This window comes from Diadema antillarum, unplaced genomic scaffold (assembly GCF_040938485.1).
Source record: "Diadema antillarum isolate AM-2024a unplaced genomic scaffold, OU_Dant_1.0 scf00000041, whole genome shotgun sequence".
Classification (NCBI taxonomy): Eukaryota; Metazoa; Echinodermata; class Echinoidea; order Diadematoida; family Diadematidae; genus Diadema; species Diadema antillarum.
In genome coordinates, this window is record NW_027270930.1 from 787,501 (window position 1) to 806,163 (window position 18,663).

Consider the following 18,663-nt stretch of genomic DNA (forward strand, 5'->3'; position numbering starts at 1 on the left):
ACCAAGTAGTCTTGGATGGAGGCTAGGGAAACTCTAGTCTTGCGCCATTGTGTCTGGTATACTACATCTGAGTCAAGACCAAATCTCTGGGAAAGAGCTAGTGCCTCACCATACTCCTCCATCTGGATCTATCATGTTGAGAATTAGAAAACAAGGAGAATGGGGGAAAAAGAAGAATCATAATCAGTTGAATGCAATTTTTTGACATTAAAAAGCTGATAAGGGTGTTTGTTGATTATATTTCCTAAATGGCAGTCATACTAATCACATCCTTGTAATCACATTTCCCACATTATCCAAACAAACAAACACACAAAGAAATACTAGTAATCCCTAAGCAAGAAATGAGGTCTCTTTGCCTGTACCCTTGCTTGCAACAGATATCAATTTCAAATCCTAATCATACAGGTGTGGAGTGAATTTAAAGTTTAAGATCACATTGAGTAAACAGAGAAAGTCAACATATAAAAATCAAAGAAGCACAAAGCATGAGTAAATCTCATCTATTTGTTGACTGGTACATCACACAACAAAAAATCAGTATGATTGCCATGTTATCATAAATCAATGATATAAAGTACATTTTGTCTCTTTTTATTTTACCTTTCTGAGAAAGAGTTCATCTGGTGTGGTCTTTTGAATACTCAGTAGGCAGTATGTTCTGTGAGTCACCCTGAAAATATGCAAGGCATTCACGGATCAGTGATATTCTTTCTCCTACATCTATATCAGTTTATGGTGTACTGCAATGAAATGCAATAATGATCAATACAATCACTTCTCCACAAACAGGGAATCTTCTGAAATGGGAAAACTTCATTGTGCAGAAAAATTCTTAAATACTTTCATACTGCCTAAACATTTGCAACATAGAACAAACGAAACAGATAATGTTTCAATATCAGTCTATCAGTCAGCGCAATGAGGTAGTGCACGGCACTCCTATATGAGTCCAACATGATTGTGAAACATAAGATATATAGGCCAGCAGACAATAACATTCAATATGAAAACTGTACTCCTGGAACTAAAAAATCTAATGGAATACCTTGAGGGACATTTTAGAAACATGACATTTTATGAATTTGCATCAATAAACAGTTAACAAAATGAAATAAAGCCACAAGCATGGCTCATTGTGTCAATTTCTTCTTCTTCTTCCATTTAAATCTAAAGCTAATGGGAGATTTCCTTACCTGGGCTTTTTTCTAGGTGGTTGAAATCTTTCACTCTCTGTAACAAAGTACATCACCTATTAACCAAAAAAAAAAAAAAAAAAAAAAAAAAAAGAAATAACTTTCCAACATGTCGACAAAGTGTAAACAAACATTCAAACATTTAACTTAGCAATTTCATTGCAGTTTTGAACACTCCTTCAGGTTCAGAAAGAGAGAGAGAGAGAGAGAGAGAGAGAGAGAGAGAAATAGGCATGGAAAACAGGAAGCAAGATCATACGATGCCGTCAACTGTACATAATCCATTTTTCAAGACTCGGGTAGACTGTCACAGTGACAGAGAACAATTTATCAGTATCTAAAAACTGGTCCATTCAAGAATTAAACCTGACATTAATACCTCTTTCATGTACTTGGCAGTCTTTGTGAGGAGTGGTGCATCCTCGTCATCATCATCATCGTCTTCCTCATCATCCTCCCTATCGACCGGCCCGTTGGTGTCTCCCTCTCTCTCACTGTCGGGACTCCTGGGTCTCTTCATGGGCAGGGAGCGACTCTCACACTAGATGGCGGAATTCAAGAAAGTCACAAGTGCTGTTAACACTCACATTACAATACATTTCAGTGTCACAACACTCATTTGTTTTGTTTCGATGCCAATCTTTTCAATTTCAATCTTTTCAATTCCATTTTTGTTTCTTTCAATTATGAGTCAGGTCATACCCTTTTCTTTCTGCCAGTTTCAAGCAAGTACTTCATGGCACCTGTACCATTTTGTTAACCACTGGTGGTTTGCTTTGCACCACAGAGCATCCATCAGTTTGAATGCTAACAACAATATTAGCTCCCTGCACGTCTATGACAGAATAGAACTTTAATATGGCATAAACCATGAAATTGTGTAATGAATGCATTGCACATGATATAATCTAGTGCATGAAATACCCCCACCCCCTCCTCAAGTCAAAATGAATATGAGCCAAAATGTTCTGGTCGTGCCATGTATTTTCAATATGCAGAAATTACGAGAAATGTATTTGAAAAAAAAAAAAGGTTGGCAATGAGAATATGAAGCTTGATTTGGTCACAGCTCTCAGCAGGTGGATTTTCTCTGATCTCCTTTCCACTCACATCAAGGGCCATGAAGCCTTTCTCTGAGGCCATGGTGAGCCGCGGTGCTGGGGCCAGCCACTCGCAAGATGTACCCAGCAGATTGTTCAAGTTTTTCACAGAGCACACTGCCACAGCTCCTGAGCAGCGAGCAAGAATCACCGCCTAGACAGACAGACAGACAGACACACACCCAACCAAATGAAAACAAAACAAGACAAATATTGTCCAATGATCATATTACAGGGTAGGAACATGCAAGAAATTTTAATTTCTTGATGCCCTTCCACAGCTATGTCAAATCCTACATGATTCATTGAAGAAGAAAAAATTGAATATTATGGCTTTAAAGGAAAATGGTATGAAAGTCAGGTGAAATCTACCAAAACATAGTGTTTACTCAAGGGAAGATGTTTTTGCTATGATGCAAGGATACGCAAACTTATAGAGATAGCAAACAATGTCAGTATCTTCAAATAAATCAAATAGATAGAGAGGGAATGCCATCACAAATACACTTTTCTTGTCAAGTGATGATACATTTACGTGCTCAATGACAGCAATCTTGAGAAACAAACACATGTTCCTCTTGCAAACATGATCCATTTCATTAAAATAAGTTGCATCAACTGGACAATTCATTGTGATAAGAATTATATAAGTTACATAATTATGAATATGCTGTAAGTGGTGTGTGTTTTTTTAAACAGCAGAAAACAGCACAATAAAAACGAACATCCTATGGAACACATTCATATTTTTTCCCTACTTCAGATGTAAAACTTGATGTTGCACTTTAACCCTAAAAAGGCCGGGGGGGGGGTTGAATCACCCCCCTCGACATTTTTCGCGACTACTCCGCCGCGCGAAATTTTTTGACCGCGCCGTTCGCTGACTTTTTACTTTCAAGTCTTGCGCATCTTTTGACACCATTTTCGCGAAAATCGCGCATACCGTTACGACGCTGCGCGACCTTTTATACATGCCTGTCAGACCGAAAATGGCTCAAAAACGTGATTTTTGTGTATAAAGTCTATGCAAATGGAGTTTTCTCTTCTTATTCATAAAGATATGATTATTTTCACTTTCATAGGCTGAAACTAATTAATTTTAGCATAATTATGCTTGAAATAGGTTCTGTCATAAATTTTGAGAAAAAAAAAAAGATAAAACAAGAGGTAGAAAAAACAGAGAAATACATAAGAAATTCATAAAACAATAAAATACAAAAGAAATTGATTTTGATACCAGATTTTCTTTTTATGTACATTGTTAGGAATGCTACAAAGAATGTTATCACCAAAAATTAGGATTCTAGGAGCTTTCATTTCTGATTTAGAGCAAAAAGTATGATTTTATGCATATATTAACATAATTAATCATTATGATGAAAATTTTCATTTTTTTTTTAAAGTTTGGTAGATTACGCCACAGGTAATGTATGTGCCAATTTTCATGGTGATTGCGCGAGCGACGGCCGAGATCTCAGGGGGGGTTGAATCAACCCCTCCCCGGCCACAGAACACCCAAAAAAGCCCGGCCTGGTTAGGTTTAAAGGTCACTTACCTCCTCAGACCAGAAGTTGATATCGATCAAGAGATTAGAATGAGATGAACCTACAAGGTATGAGAAGATAAAACAGTATTTCACACTACCCCTATTGTAATATTACCACAAAGGAATTCAATCAGTGGTCTACATATGAGGAAACTGACAACTGGTTGACACTAAAAAAGGAAAACATTCCTAGAATTCTCCATTACATATTGTCATTGAGAAGAACAAGTCATCGATTTAACAAATTCCTGACAAATGTGTAAAGTTCCTACCACATTTGCTTTACTGGTATTTCAGAAAACCTAAAGAATAGATTTCCTGCGAAAAAATACTCGGTAAAGAAATACCTTCAATTTCATAAAAGAGGCGATGAAATTTTGCTGATATATGAATATGAAACTGATACAAGTCATGAAAAACCAAGAATATAAATTCTGATCCAAAACGCATAGATACTTTTAATACTGGCTTTACATACAGTGTTTCAATCTATACACACTAGGTAAATCACTGACCAAAAAAGAAAAAGAAGTCACTAACAGTCCATGTTGACAAACTCTCTTTTCTTTGACTTCCTATTCTTTTTTTCTTTTTTCGGGGGGGGGGGGGGTATTATTGCCCTCAAACTCACCATCATTTGCCTTTTTCTTCATGGGCACCAATATCTGAGGATTGCTCTCATTGTATCCAGGCTAAATGAATACATACAAGAAGACAACACATCAGGCATTAGCTTACATGTATGTCCCAAACAAGACTTTGGAATATCTACATGTTCATATCAAATTATATCTTATATGTGGGTTTTATTTTTGCCCGTCAGAAGTTTTGTACACTGGACACACTATTTCACACTATATTTTTTTCTCTTTTTGTTATTAAAACATAAGTTACAATACTCTTTTTCTCTTCCTATCATTTACATCAACTACTATGGGCATCCATTAAAGATGATATAAAGTTTTGGTACCTCAAAAGTTTCCCTGAGTTTCCTTGTCTTAGTTTGTGTTTCAGGTTAAAGTACCTTTCATATAACTAACATTGTGAGACTTACTCACCCCAAAGTGCTCTCATGTCTTAGTAATCATGCAATAATGGTTTCGTACAATACGTGTATATTGATTGTCGCGGTACCGCGTCGATTCAAACTAACGGCTCGTTCGAATTTTTCAGAGCCCGCTCTGCTCTGGTACGAAACCATTATTGCATGATTACTATTAAAGACATGAGAGCATAGGGGGTGGGGTGCATGATATCAGTTTCTGTTGTCAAATTGTTAATCCCCACCACACCTGTTCTTCCAATGGCCAAGCCTGCTTTCTTCTCAGAGAGGGCACCTCCCACAGGCACAGCAGACCAGACTGGTGTGCAGTCACCAAGTGGCCTCCCTTGGGTGATAGGCACATTCTGTAGATGCCATCCTGTTACACAAGAAGATGAGATAAAGACTGGTGTGCCATCCCAGCGAAAAATGTGTAAAAAGATTTCAAACTGTTACTCTCTCTCTCTAGACCTGCTCATGCATGTACTAACAAACCATACACGAGAACAAGGCTAACATAAATGTATCTCACTTAGTGACTTTAGCTGATTGAAATGTGACAAATGGACTGATATAGTGAATGCAAATACAGGAACATGAAAGTACATGACAGATTCATGTTACAGGCTTAAACAAAGTATTCATCTGCATTCAGTACAGCTGAAAGTGGCCACATCATCCAGTGTTTTAAAGATGAAAGTTCTGTATTAATTGCAGTCATGCTATCATTCCAAAGTCCAAGATCAAATACTAAATTCCCTAAATACTACAGTGTAGGTAAAGACTGGACAGATCATATCATTGATATGACTCATAACAGCTATATTCTCCATCTTACCTGATTCTGTGACCTCATGAAGAGGTTATTGACTGTCGTCATCCTGCGTAGGAGCTTTCTCGATGTCCCAACCTTTCAATGCAGTACAAGAAACACACCACGTGATTAATGTTGGAAACACCCACACATGCAGCTCACTACAAAGAATGAGGCATCATTATTTCAAACACACACACACACACACAAAAGTTTTGGGGTTGTTGTTTTTTGTTTTGTTTACTGTATTTTTTTTTACAGGAACCTCTTAATGTTAAGCAATCAAGAAGTACTGTTCTGAAATATTAAGTATGTTGTGTCCTCATTAACAGAAGAATGACACCACAAAATGCATCATCCTGAATTTACATCAAATACATATACATTTTTTTTTTGAGTAATCTTGATGTCTTACTTATGAGGAATACCATTTTTTCTGTGTACTTGTTAATGAAATGTTAAAACTAAAAATTTCACATGGAGACCATGCTTCTGAAACAACTATAGCTGCACAGGACAGCATACATTTATAAATGTATATTTTACCTTGAAGATCTACTAACAACCTTTCAACCTCATCTGTTCCCATTGAATACACTAAAATACTTGGGATTCTGCTATCTCATCTGATGAATATCACAAGCAAAAATAATGCTTTGCTTTGAGACTGAAGGTCAACAGGGTTTATTTGACACCAAAATGCAGCTGTCAGTATATTCTCACATCAGTCCATATCTCAGGGCTGCCAACTCTCACGCATTGAGCGTGAGACTCACGCATTTTGGTCCTTTCTCACTCTAGCACTTTATTTCATTTGCGTGCATTTCTATTGATCTCACGCATTTTGACTCTTATATTATAGCATTGGCCTATGGGAGTCTCACTCTCAACTAGTTTCCAGTGTTGGCAGCCCTGCCATATCTCACTTTACCCATAGGCACAGGTGTACAAAGACACACACACACACACACACACACACACACACACACACACACACACACACACACACATACCTAAGACACACGGAGACACAAGCAAAAAGACACAAACACACTCAAACAGACAGCACACATGAGTAACTAAACACTATACAGCAATGTATCCAATGAGAGAGTTCAGGTCGGAGCTCACCTTCCCATACTCCGCATCGTAGTCCGTCACAAGCTTGTAGTAGGGTGGCACCGAAAGCACCCTCCACGCCGTCAGTCCGAGCCTCGTCGCTGTAGTCGGACTGTCGCAAGATGCGGACGTGTCATCCTGGGACGCTCCCCCGACAAACAGGAGGGAGTGAGCAGCATCGTACGTTACGCAGCTGATGCCCTGGGGGTAGTGGCTGCCAAACTGGAAGGTGTGGTTGTACTGGTACTCCCCCGATGAGCTGAGGAACATTATGCATTGTTCATATATGACACAAAAATTAACTAGTGGGTCTATTATTGAATGCACAGCCACTATAAAAAAAAAGTCCCTCTCATAATTTGAAATACACTTAACAAAAGAAATCAGTTTCGTTGCTCTTCTAATTGTGTCATATACTTTTCAAGAGAAATATAAGCAGCTATTTCGTTTTCTTACTGGTCATCTTGTATCTATATATGTGCCTTCACCAGTGTAGACTTTAATATCAACAAAAAGACATACATCAGAGTGGGTTGTATAGACTACATCAGCTCATTCATTAGCATTTAAAATGCAAAAGTTACAAACTTTTGAAAAACATCTAATTACCACGATTTATTTTCTGATTACACAAAATAATATGAAAATGAGTACAAATTAATATGCTCTCGTTACAAGAGGAGTCCAATCACTTAACTAACTATAATGGTATACAAATAATGAATGTTTATGAGTGCAATGGACGGAATATTTCATGAGGTGAAAGATGAAATGATCCATTCAACTCGGCTGCGCCTTGTTGAATGGATCAAACATTTCATCTTCCACCAAATGAAATATTCTGTCCATTGCATGAATGAAAAACATTTATCATTTGCTTCATATAACATCTAAAATAGATCATTGTCATTTGGTGTTTTACTAATTTAGAAACACAAGAGAATCCGAGATCGCGAGAGTGCTCACCAAGCGCTTTATGCTAGCGCGCTGTCGCATACACACACTGCAAATGCAAGCGTTTTACACGCGTGGTGTGCCGAACCCTTAGCGAGCGTGCAATGGAGCAAATCGTATGGATCCAAAATTGCACTGTAAATGGAGCCACAATTGCACGGATGATGACGTCATAGTGAAATGGGCTGAATGATCAATGCCAAACAACCAATCAAATGGCAAAGATCTTTCCAGGCTAAATATAATGTACATTATATAATACAGTTCCAGTGTGCACTGTCATACATGAGCAGTCTGGAACGAAGGCTAAACCTGTCTTACCTGACCAGATAGGAGTCCAGACTGCCATGGTAGTTAATCACAAGCAGCTCAGCTGACCTATTTATCAAATTCAGTGTAAACATAGATAAGTACATACATCGTAGATAAAAATAACTAATAACAAATTTTGTGTTCTCGATATCTCTAAATGCTCTGATACCTTGCAAATCAATTTTCATGACAAAATGATTATAAATCCTACTCTACTTTGTTCATCAAGCTCATCCACTGCATGTTTCATTCACGTCTGTGTCCTATAACAAACTCTCACTGAACAGGCTAGGTAAGTCTCACACCCTGTCATATCATAGATAGAGACCTTCATGCATGATTGCGGCCTTGTTGTGGCTGAGTGGTCTGTTTAAACTACCATTACAGTTTGGGGGAGTTTGTAGCCCATTTCCTGTCTAGTGTACGAAACATCTGGACCCTGTTCAAGGTCTACTTTAGAAATCTGATAAGGAATGGGTTAATTCGATTGTGTGCATAATGAGTCAATGAGCTTTCAGGGCTTACCAAATGCATGTGTCTAAAACTGAGCCAGCAAACAGAAGGGAAAATTTAAGAAAAGCAACATAGCATACTGTGAAACCACAGAGTCCCTTTACTTCAAGTTACAAGTAATGGAATGAAATATACTATCTCTTCTCACTAAGAAGTATTGTCTGTTTGTTTGCCTCTCTGTCTGTTTCTTTACCATTGGGCGGTCTGTTTGTAGTCTGTGAAGAGCAGAGTTGCGACAGCTTGGCTAAAATCCACCGGACTGTCAGGAGGCAGTTGTTTAGCCTGAATGATACAGAAACATAAAATATTACAATGTAGCGACAATTTGATCCTACGACAGACGAAAGAAATGCCCACGAAAGTAGGATGCAACTGAGCACACAGAGTATCGCATCTCCCAAGCAACCAATTTTTACTTTGCCGATTGTCTCATTAATGCCGTCAAATCATGGCAGAAGTTAGCTGCACAAATCTTCATCTTGTGATCATCAAATTGGCACTTCCGAAATTCCCCGCATATCTTGTAATGGAAAAAGATTAAATGGATCTAGATGAATCCAGCAAGTCTGCGCACAAAATCAGATGAAATTTACGGGAATATGAGAGGGAAACAGGAACTCTAATCTTCTAAAATTGTGTTGCCAATTTAATACACATTAACATCTTATCTATCAATCTGAATTTCCCTGCATAGCTCATATTGGAGAAAGATTAAGTGGAAGTATATGAATCCATGAAGTCTGCACAAAATCAGACAAAAAATACAAAAATTTGTAATAGATAGGACCTCTCATCTTCTATATTGTGTCAAAAGTAATAAACAGTCCTACAGTTAGCAATCACAGGGTTTTTTTTATTATCCTGTAAATCAAAACAAACAGTTATAGATGGACAACAGAGGGCTATAAAAATGAAATATAATTTGTAGACTCTACCTTATGAAGCATTATCATTAATAAGTAAAAATTACAATAAAATGATACAGCAACATAACACAGAAATGTGGTTTCTGGGACTCAATTGATTGACAGTTTCCTTACATAGCTCTTTTAAAACCCTGTGGTTTGTCACAGTAATCTTTTTGTTCTGCAAATTCCATGTTTATGTTAAAATTTGGTACCAGTAATTTCAAACTCATGTATATTCAGACTATTAAACAAGATAGTAATCAGGTTACACAATGTGTTAGACATAAATATCAAAATGTACAGAAAAAACAACAACTTTGAATCCCATAATGAACAACAAACAGAGACAAACAGAAAGGGATAAGAAAAACATGTGCAGTCATTTTGAGAGATAATTCCTTGAAACATTAATTCATTAAATGCTAAAATGACATACCACAGACTTCTTCTTCCCTGAATACAATATCTGGTGACCCTGATAATATTTCTTACCCTTTCAATGGTAAAGAGCAATGTGCCATACAGGTCAAATGCCCTGATGTTGCCCCTGCTGTCCGAGCAGGCGATTAGGGCCCAGTCGGGACTCCAAGCCAGCCCTCTCCACTGGGGGTGTGAGTCCTTCGGAACTTGGGAGAGCAACAGAAACAAAGTAGGTTTCAAACTTGAACATTAATATTCACTGACAATGTTGACACCCATTTCCTCCACACCAGGCATTCTAAAAAAGTACAACTGGAATAAATTGACCAGGACATGACCAAATTCATCATAAAATTCCACAGTCATTAAGTCAAGATGATGTTGAGGATTCATTTTGCAGCAAATCACCTGAATGTGATAAACTTCATTATTTATGGTGTATAAAGTAACTATCCACTCAGGATGGTATTTTGTGGGCCTGTAACAAGTATTGAAATGTTGAACAAACAAACAAACAAAAACTAAACAAGGAAAAGTAGAAATTACGCAGTGCGTAACATATGTCCCCGCCGGAAGTAGCATTTTGTAACAAAATGTGCAATATAGGTAAAAAATCAAGGTCAAAGGTCAAAGAAGTCAAAGGTCAAAATTCTGTGTAGAAGTTTTGAAGCCCTCACCTAGTGCCATCACATAAAGCAAATGGAATCGAAATTGGGTTAGAAATGGCGAAGGAGTAGCATTTTGTAGCCAATGTACAATATAGGTCAAAAATCAAGGTCAAAGGTCAAAGAAGACAAAGGTCAAAATTCTGTGTAGAAGTTTTGAAGCCCTCACCTAGTGCTATCACATAAAGCAAACGGAATCGAAATCGGGTTAGAAATGGCGAAGGAGTAGCATTCTGTAGCAAAATGCACAATATAGGTCAAAAATCAAGGTCAAAGGTCAAAGAAGTCAAAGGTCAAAATTCTGTGTAGAAGTTTTGAAGCCCTCAACTAGTGCCATCATATAAAGCAAACGGAATCGAAATCGGGTTAAAAATGGCGAAGGAGTAGCATTTCGTAGCAAAATGTACAATATAGGTCAAAAATCAAGGTCAAAGGTCAAAGAAGTCAAAGGTCAAAATTCTGTGTAGAAGTTTTGAAGCCCTCACCTAGTGCCATCACATAAAGCAAACGGAATCGAAATCGGGTTAGAAATGGCGAAGGAGTAGCATTTTGTAGCAAAATGTACAATATAGGTCAAAAAATCAAGGTCAAAGGTCAAAGAAGTCAAAGGTCAAAATTCTGTGTAGAAGTTTTGAAGCCCTCACCTAGCGCCATCACATAAAGCAAACGGAATCGAAATCGGGTTAGAAATGGCGAAGGAGTAGCATTTTGTAGCAAAATGTACAATATAGGTCAAAGGTCAAGGTCAAAGGTCACGACTGAAATTCTGTGTAGAAGTTTCAAAGCTCCCATGTAGTGCTATCATATAAAGCAAACAGAATCAAAATTGGCTCATAAATGACAGAGAAGTAGCAAATTGAAGATTTTGATCACACACGGACGCACACACGGACACACGGACACACGGACACACGGACGGACGGACGGACAGACGGACGGACACACGGACACACACACGTACGGAGCCCGTTTCATAGTCCCCTGCTCGAACTCGTTCGGCGGGGACAACAAACTGGAAGTAAGCATAATTCAAATGCCGTTAACATACAGAGAGGGCACCATGTATCCATAATACCTGATATGTGTTTGTTGTTGATATGAAAACATGTATCAGTCATGAGATTACTAATATGTTGACCCTGAAACTGTTTTTGGTTGTTTGTGACATTGGCATTCTGTAGATAGAGATGGTTATATTATAATTTTGTATATGTTTCTGAGAGGCATTATAGGTTTACACTTCAGAAATTGCTAACATCTGGTAGCCTATCAATGACTGTATTTGAACAAGGTTTGAGATTTCAGTCAAAATGTTTGGAACTCTCTCTTTTACCTTGGCACTTGCAGACACAAGACTGAAAGTTATCTCTCGATGACCGAACCTCAATGCACGTGTCTTGTAGGACAGCCACTAGATTGCCATCACTGAAAAGAAAATGATCATAATAATATTTGTGTGTGTGTGATTGTTAGTCATTTACAAGTACTCCTGAGACTACTTTAGATGTTCAATTTGCAAAGGAAATCAAATTTGTGTCGACCTAGCTTTCCTAGCTGAGAATTACACATCAATCTTTCCAATTTTGTCACAGTCATAATATGAAACAATACTACTACTACTGGTTGATATCATGCATGAATACATTACTAAGAATCTCTTCTTTTTTCATTCAGTGTCAAAACTGACAGAAGATATAAACACCTAACACCTGGATCTGATTTTGACACCTTTTTTTTTCTTTCAATTCATACACTTGGCAGACTAGCTGAGCACTAGCCTGCATTGATTTACCATAATGTTTGTGAGCTTTAAGCTCATTTTTTGCAAGGGAGTGTTAATTTTTATCCCCCTGTCAAGTCCTGTTCAGAGATCAACATCTTTAAGAGTGTAATACAGTACATCCACCTACCTGGCAGTGGCTATATGCCAGCTGATTTGGGAGTTGACCAGTTTGATCAGAGCTGCTGGTAGGGAGCACGTTGATGATGACCTGGTGGAAACAGAATGTACAAGCCTGTGGTAGCAGCAATGGAGCCATAGGCTAATAGCTGCATTCCTATAGAGTACAACTATGTATGAGTCTTCCTGCTTATCTGTAAGTGTATCTAGAGTTACATTATATGGGTAAATAAATCAATTATATGCTTCTGATTTACAGGAGCTGCCAACATTTGCACATGAAAACCAATAAAGCTACGAGGAGCAATCTGGGAGATACTTGTGTAAGGGACACATAACATGTATCTCAGTGGGCAAAAAAAAAAAACAAACAAAAACAACACAAACAAAACAAAATAGCAAACAAACAAACAAACAAACCACATAGTACATGTTTATATTCTCTCTTTAAGACAAGACCAGATACCAGTATCTATGTTTTTGTTTGTGACTTTTTTTTTTGGTGGTGGTGGTGTTTGCTTGTTTCTTTCTTTCTTTCTTTCTTTCTTTCTTTTCGTTCTTTCTTCTTCTTTTTTTTTCTTTCTTTCTTTCTTTCTTTCTTTCTTTCTTTCTTTCTTTCTTTCTTTCTTTCTTTCTTTCTTTCTTTCTTTCTTTCATTCTTTCTTTCTTTCTTTCTTTCTTTCTTTCTTTCTTTCTTTCTGGGAGCCTCCTGCAGGTTTAGTGAGGCTTGGTAGCTTTGGATTTAAATACAATGTGATCTTATCAGAGAGACATTACATTTATCAGAAATTCTTTGAAATCTTTTGACTAACCTTTTTCGTCACAAGCATTAACCTGTTGTACTGGATGTGCCCCTCTATCTGTTTTTTCACATGCCATCTCCCCTTTTCACCATTTCTCTACCTATTCTTTCATGGCTGTTTCTTTGCTTTTTTCTTTCTTCTTCCCTACTTTGACACTCACCCTACCGGAATACCAGTACTGCGGACAAATGTCCATAGGGATCCTGCATCGAAGGAAGGAGACACAAGAAGTAATAATTCACACAGTTCAATCACTTGACGCAACATTTACACATTGATATACACCCCAGCGTTTAAAAATGCGCACTCTGTTTAAATATGACCGGTAACAATGACACAACAACAAATATTGTTATACCAACACAGTAAAATGCATTGAGACATCCAAATGCACATCAGCACTCTATCAAGATTGCAAAGAAGTAAAATTACAAAACACACAGAAAAACAGTGCATGCACTGCGACTGAGGAGAGAATCAATTTCCAAAGCCGTGGGTTGGAGAGGAGTGACATCCTGTAACAAATCCCTGCAGCTATGTTAAAAAGCAAATATACTGTATGTTAACTGCACCTCTCTTCTTCTTCGATCTACTTCAGATTCTACTTTATTCCATACTTAACTACGGTACCAGCTTATCAAGATTGGGTGCACTCAAACAAGATCAATCTACAAACTTAATACTGTAGATTCTGGTACCTAAACTTCATGGTATTACATTTATTAAATAAAGGACTTGATTTAAAAAAAAAAAAACACCTTCAAACCCACAAACAAACTAACAAGTAAATATACTGTATGTTAATTGCACCTCTCTTCTTCTTCCATCTACTTCAGATTCTACTTTACTCCACATTATCAGCTTATCAAGATTGGGTGCACTCAAACAATATCAATCTATAAACTTAACACTATGGATATCTAAACTTCATGGTATTTATTAAATAAATGATTTGATTTTTTTTAAAAAGCACCTTCAAAACACACAAACAAACAAACAAAAAAAGTCATTACTCACTTGCTGTAGCCGATGATACCTTGCCTATCAGAGAACCCCTTGGTTTCTCTGCGATGACATTTGTCTGACAATCAAGAAAAAAAAAATGCAAAAGAGATGATGATTGATTTTATAAGAAACATCTGTATGAAATAGGGATTTACCCTAATCATTCATGTAGATTTAGTGAATGCAGAAATATTAGAACCACACATCAGTACAGTTGAGGATATTCAGAAAGTTGTTCAAAAGTTCTGAAGTTTTGATAAATCCATGTGCCTTCATCATTGGTGGATAGGCTACAATATGGAACTTTGTCATCATTACAAGCAAAAGGAAATTTGACTAAATCTAATTTTAAAAGAAGAACACAGTTCCTTGACTTCTTACTGACAACGTACACACACACATTTGGCAAGTGGTGGGGACAGCGTGCATGCATCCATGCGTAAGCTAATAAGGGCAGGGTAGTGTTGTGGTATGGCAAAATAAGTGGGGCTGGGTGGCCCGGGGGGGGGGGGGGGGGGGGGGGGGGGTGGATGAAGGAAATCTTTCCACATGCAATCATGATGAAGACACAATAAACTGCTGATGAGAAGTTTTCAGTTCGAACACTAATGATAAATTACAGAAAATTTAAATGCAGGATGTAGCTGACCCCCTTCCATAATTTAGCAACATACCAAGACATTTACGAGTAAAATAACTGTAGCGTTGTACGAACAAGGTCTAACGTGTGCATGCAAGGTACCAATTATGAAGTGATTGTGGGTGTAACAAACTGTTCCGTGGCAATGCCTGTTAGTGTTACACAACAAAAACCATCATTAACTAGATACATCGCTACGGCGACTGATATGCCTCCGCCATAATGCATGGTTCTCCTAATAGGTCTATAGTACAATGTCTTGACAATGTGTGATGACAGTTTCACACAATTGGCAAAATATTAAAATGACAGGTTTGCCACAAATGTGCTGAATGTTCACTTTCCTAGAACTAGGTTCAATTGGATGAATGATTAAAATGTCAGAGTGCAGGTATTTGGGGAACTGATGATTTTTACTTGACTTTTGACCCTTTAATAAGTTTATGCATTGAGTAATTTTCAAGGTACTGAGAAAAAGTATAATTTCAGTATCAAATAGGAAAACAGCATTATCTAAACCTGGCCTTTGACCTTTGACCTCACAGTTCCAAAGAGAATCACTGTCAGGTTGAACATGCATAAATATGTAAGTTTCATGATGATACCTTGTTACTTTTGAGATATGGAGGAAAAAGTGCAATTCAGCACTTTCACTTGACCTTTGACCTTTTGACCATTGACCTTTTGGCAAGAAACTTCCCACAGAATTGGGTAATACATGCATACATCAAGTTTAAAAACAAAAACCTTCAGGCATTGCATAAATATAAGGACAGTAGTGATATTTTGAGGAGTTGACCTTGACCTTTGACCCCCTGACCTTTGAACCATGACCCCCAACTTCCCTAGATAATCACTGCCCATTGGAATAAGCATATATACTAAGTTCCATGAAGATACCTTGAACCATTTGCGAGATATGGAGAAAAACATGAATTTTCAACCTTTTTTTTTCACAAAATAGCCTGTGACCTTTGACCCCGTGACCCTAAAATCCAAACAAAGTACTATCCCCCCAGGATATACCCTCATACCAAGTTTGATGTAAAACCACCACACGGTTCTTGAGATATCGACAAAAACAAAACGGGACGGACGGACGGACGGACGGACGGACGGACGGACGGACAGACGGACGCTACGACGGATGGACGGACGGACGACCCGAAAACATAATGCTTCAGGCCTTTTTGTTGGCGGAGGCATAAAAATGTTAAATTACAGCGTCAGCTACGGCGTTACTTGAACAACATCAAACACCTCCATCTGACCTGAATAAAATTCCTAATCACCTGCCTGCCCCTGGCAATGCACAGACTCTATCTATCCTCAGTTAGTTGCTAAGCAGGCTTTGCCTTGCCTTTGATTCAAACTTGGCCTATAAAGTTTGATGAGAAGCACCAAAGCAAAGGTAGCTCCAGTAGTAGACAGAAAGATCCGTCTGTCCGGAGGACTCTTTTGTATTTTGCCATTAACGCTGTCCTCCGTAGACAGACGGAAGGTTGTAGTACCCATTGCTGTGTGGATGTTCTTAACCACTGTCTCTATGGAAAATTGGGTGAGGTACCTCACCCTTCTCGATTGCGTCTAATTCACGGCCCTAGGTCGGCAAATTTAAGCTTGAATAGTTAAATCAACTATTCAAGAATAGACTACACTCACCAGATTAATGAATAATCCAATATTTCGGTCGAATTTTCAACGCAAAACACACATCAACCAGCCCGTCGCGTCGTCACGTTCAAACTGCAGAACATACAGTATGAATCTATTAGCCAATCACATGCGAGGTAGTTTCTACGTGTTTTTTTTTACTAAATAAAGTACCTCGCATGTGATTGGTTTACAGATTCAAAATGGCGACCTACGGCTAGCGAACGGCGATGTTGCGATATGGATAAAATTTCTGCATTATAACCGCGTTACTGTGAGTATTTCGATTGCAAAATGTGAGAAATTAACCCCAAATATTGCTGCATAATGTGTCATGTCATGTCAAACTTGTTTGAATGTAAAAAAGCTGTCTGAAATTTGGTTTATCGTAAAGTTTGATCTGTGCGCGTTGCTCCACACAGGAGCTGGGATCATTGACTTCGGTCTGTATACGGAGGGGATCCGTGAAGCCAGACGCAGTCTCCGCGGAACATTCCCCGACGGACAGATACAGACCGATCTTTCGGTCAACTCCAGTAGCTGGTTTGTAGGTAAATTCAGAATCTTTGTTAGATCTACCTACCATCAAGGCATCATTGCATTGTACATGCTGTACCAACCAGCTACGTGTGTACCTTGGTGCTTCTCATCACACTTTGTTAGAGTTAAGTTAAAGTTTAACTGCAGCAGCGACCCCAATACGGACCAATACGTACTGTTACAGCGCCCCGCGCCGGAGTTAAGTTAAAGTTAAAATCAATTAGAGCTAAAATTTACTGTAGGTAATGCCAAGTTATCTACAATTTTCTGGTACCTAAGCGAGATAAATTAAATTTAGTTTTTGACTCGTAAGAGTCGTATTTCAGGGCTGCCAACTCTCACTCATTGAGAGTGAGACTCGCTCATTTTGGTCCTTTCTCACCCTAAAAAACTTTATTTCATTTGCATGCATTTCTATTGATCTCACTCATTTTGACTCCTAAATTATAGCATTGGCCTATCGTGCCTATATGGGAGTCTCACTCTCAACTACCAGTTTCCACTGACTCTGTTTGCAGCCCTGGTATTTGGTCGTGGATGACACGATCCAGAGTCTCCAGAGACTGTGAGAGAGACTCAGTCAGGGACATAGGTTCTTACCAAAGGCTCCGACTCCTGTGACCATTCGTAAGGAAAGAACAGATCGTAGAGAATTGTGTCATCGTCGTCATTCTTCGACTTTGAAGCATCTTCCCCACTGCCAGATGCCATCTCCTCGTTGTTTGCCACTTTGGCAGGGTCGTCGTCCCTTGTTGATTGGCTACGTCATCAGCTGCTGTGCACGAAAGGTCCCGTGCTGTTGGCTGCGGGCTTTTGGCGACAGGTGATGGACCATGGACGCGATCGAGAACCGTGTATTGACCCTAGAGCATGCGAGCAGGGAGGTGAGAGGACCGTAGTAAAACTCAGTGGAGCTGCGGTGCGAGCGGAGATGTACAGCGTGAAAATAAGTGTATGGGACCGATCTGAATTGAATGCAGATTCTGTCACACGTCACTGACCTGGCGCAGGTGGTCATTCAAGATGGTCAATGCGTCTTTCTGCAGTCTCTCGATGTAAACGTTTTAGAGTGTATAAATGTTTATTTATTATTTTGTGAGTAATTTATATTTTTATGAAGCAAATATAATTTCATAAAGGCTAAATGATTTTATATACTTACATCGACTACAAATATAAAGCTGTGTGTACAATGGATTACGTAATCACAGGTAATCACACGTCAGAATATTACACACCAAACATTCAGCCGCCGTACAAGTAAACACGTTCGTGTACCGAGTTGAGTAATTCTCAGTGAACAGATACTAGTAAATTGGAAAAACGTCGAAACCTTCTTCCAACGTCAAATACACTTCTGTCTACTCACTAGTCTACTTGACACCTATTCTACAATTCATTGTGAGAAAGCTTCTCGCCTTTTTCCACTATGGTTTGCGTCCCGTGTATCGTTATTCCAATTGTCTTGTGGGTGTTTAATCGGTTCATTCAGCCGTGGATCTACCCATTCCTACCAGAGAGAGTCAAGTCGTG

The 18,663-nt window shown here is 38.5% G+C and overlaps 1 protein-coding gene across 1 annotated transcript in view; it reads right to left on the minus strand.

The window, feature by feature from the left end:
- LOC139712460 (NBAS subunit of NRZ tethering complex-like) overlaps window positions 1–17,993 on the minus strand; it is a 61,931-nt gene extending 43,938 nt beyond the window's left edge. Inside the window, exons 1-18 of the mRNA XM_071624279.1 lie at window positions 17,731–17,993; window positions 14,310–14,373; window positions 13,453–13,495; window positions 12,500–12,580; window positions 11,923–12,014; window positions 9,997–10,130; window positions 8,790–8,878; window positions 8,093–8,149; window positions 6,830–7,076; window positions 5,723–5,794; window positions 5,135–5,263; window positions 4,474–4,534; window positions 3,852–3,901; window positions 2,307–2,450; window positions 1,576–1,737; window positions 1,197–1,252; window positions 604–673; window positions 3–128 (exon numbers count right to left, since the gene is read on the minus strand). Coding sequence (XP_071480380.1) covers window positions 3–128; window positions 604–673; window positions 1,197–1,252; window positions 1,576–1,737; window positions 2,307–2,450; window positions 3,852–3,901; window positions 4,474–4,534; window positions 5,135–5,263; window positions 5,723–5,794; window positions 6,830–7,076; window positions 8,093–8,149; window positions 8,790–8,878; window positions 9,997–10,130; window positions 11,923–12,014; window positions 12,500–12,580; window positions 13,453–13,495; window positions 14,310–14,373; window positions 17,731–17,841 — 1,788 coding nt within the window. The 5' untranslated portion in view covers window positions 17,842–17,993. The remainder of the gene's footprint in view (window positions 1–2; window positions 129–603; window positions 674–1,196; window positions 1,253–1,575; window positions 1,738–2,306; window positions 2,451–3,851; window positions 3,902–4,473; window positions 4,535–5,134; window positions 5,264–5,722; window positions 5,795–6,829; window positions 7,077–8,092; window positions 8,150–8,789; window positions 8,879–9,996; window positions 10,131–11,922; window positions 12,015–12,499; window positions 12,581–13,452; window positions 13,496–14,309; window positions 14,374–17,730) is intronic.
- Window positions 17,994–18,663: the final 670 nt, after the last annotated feature.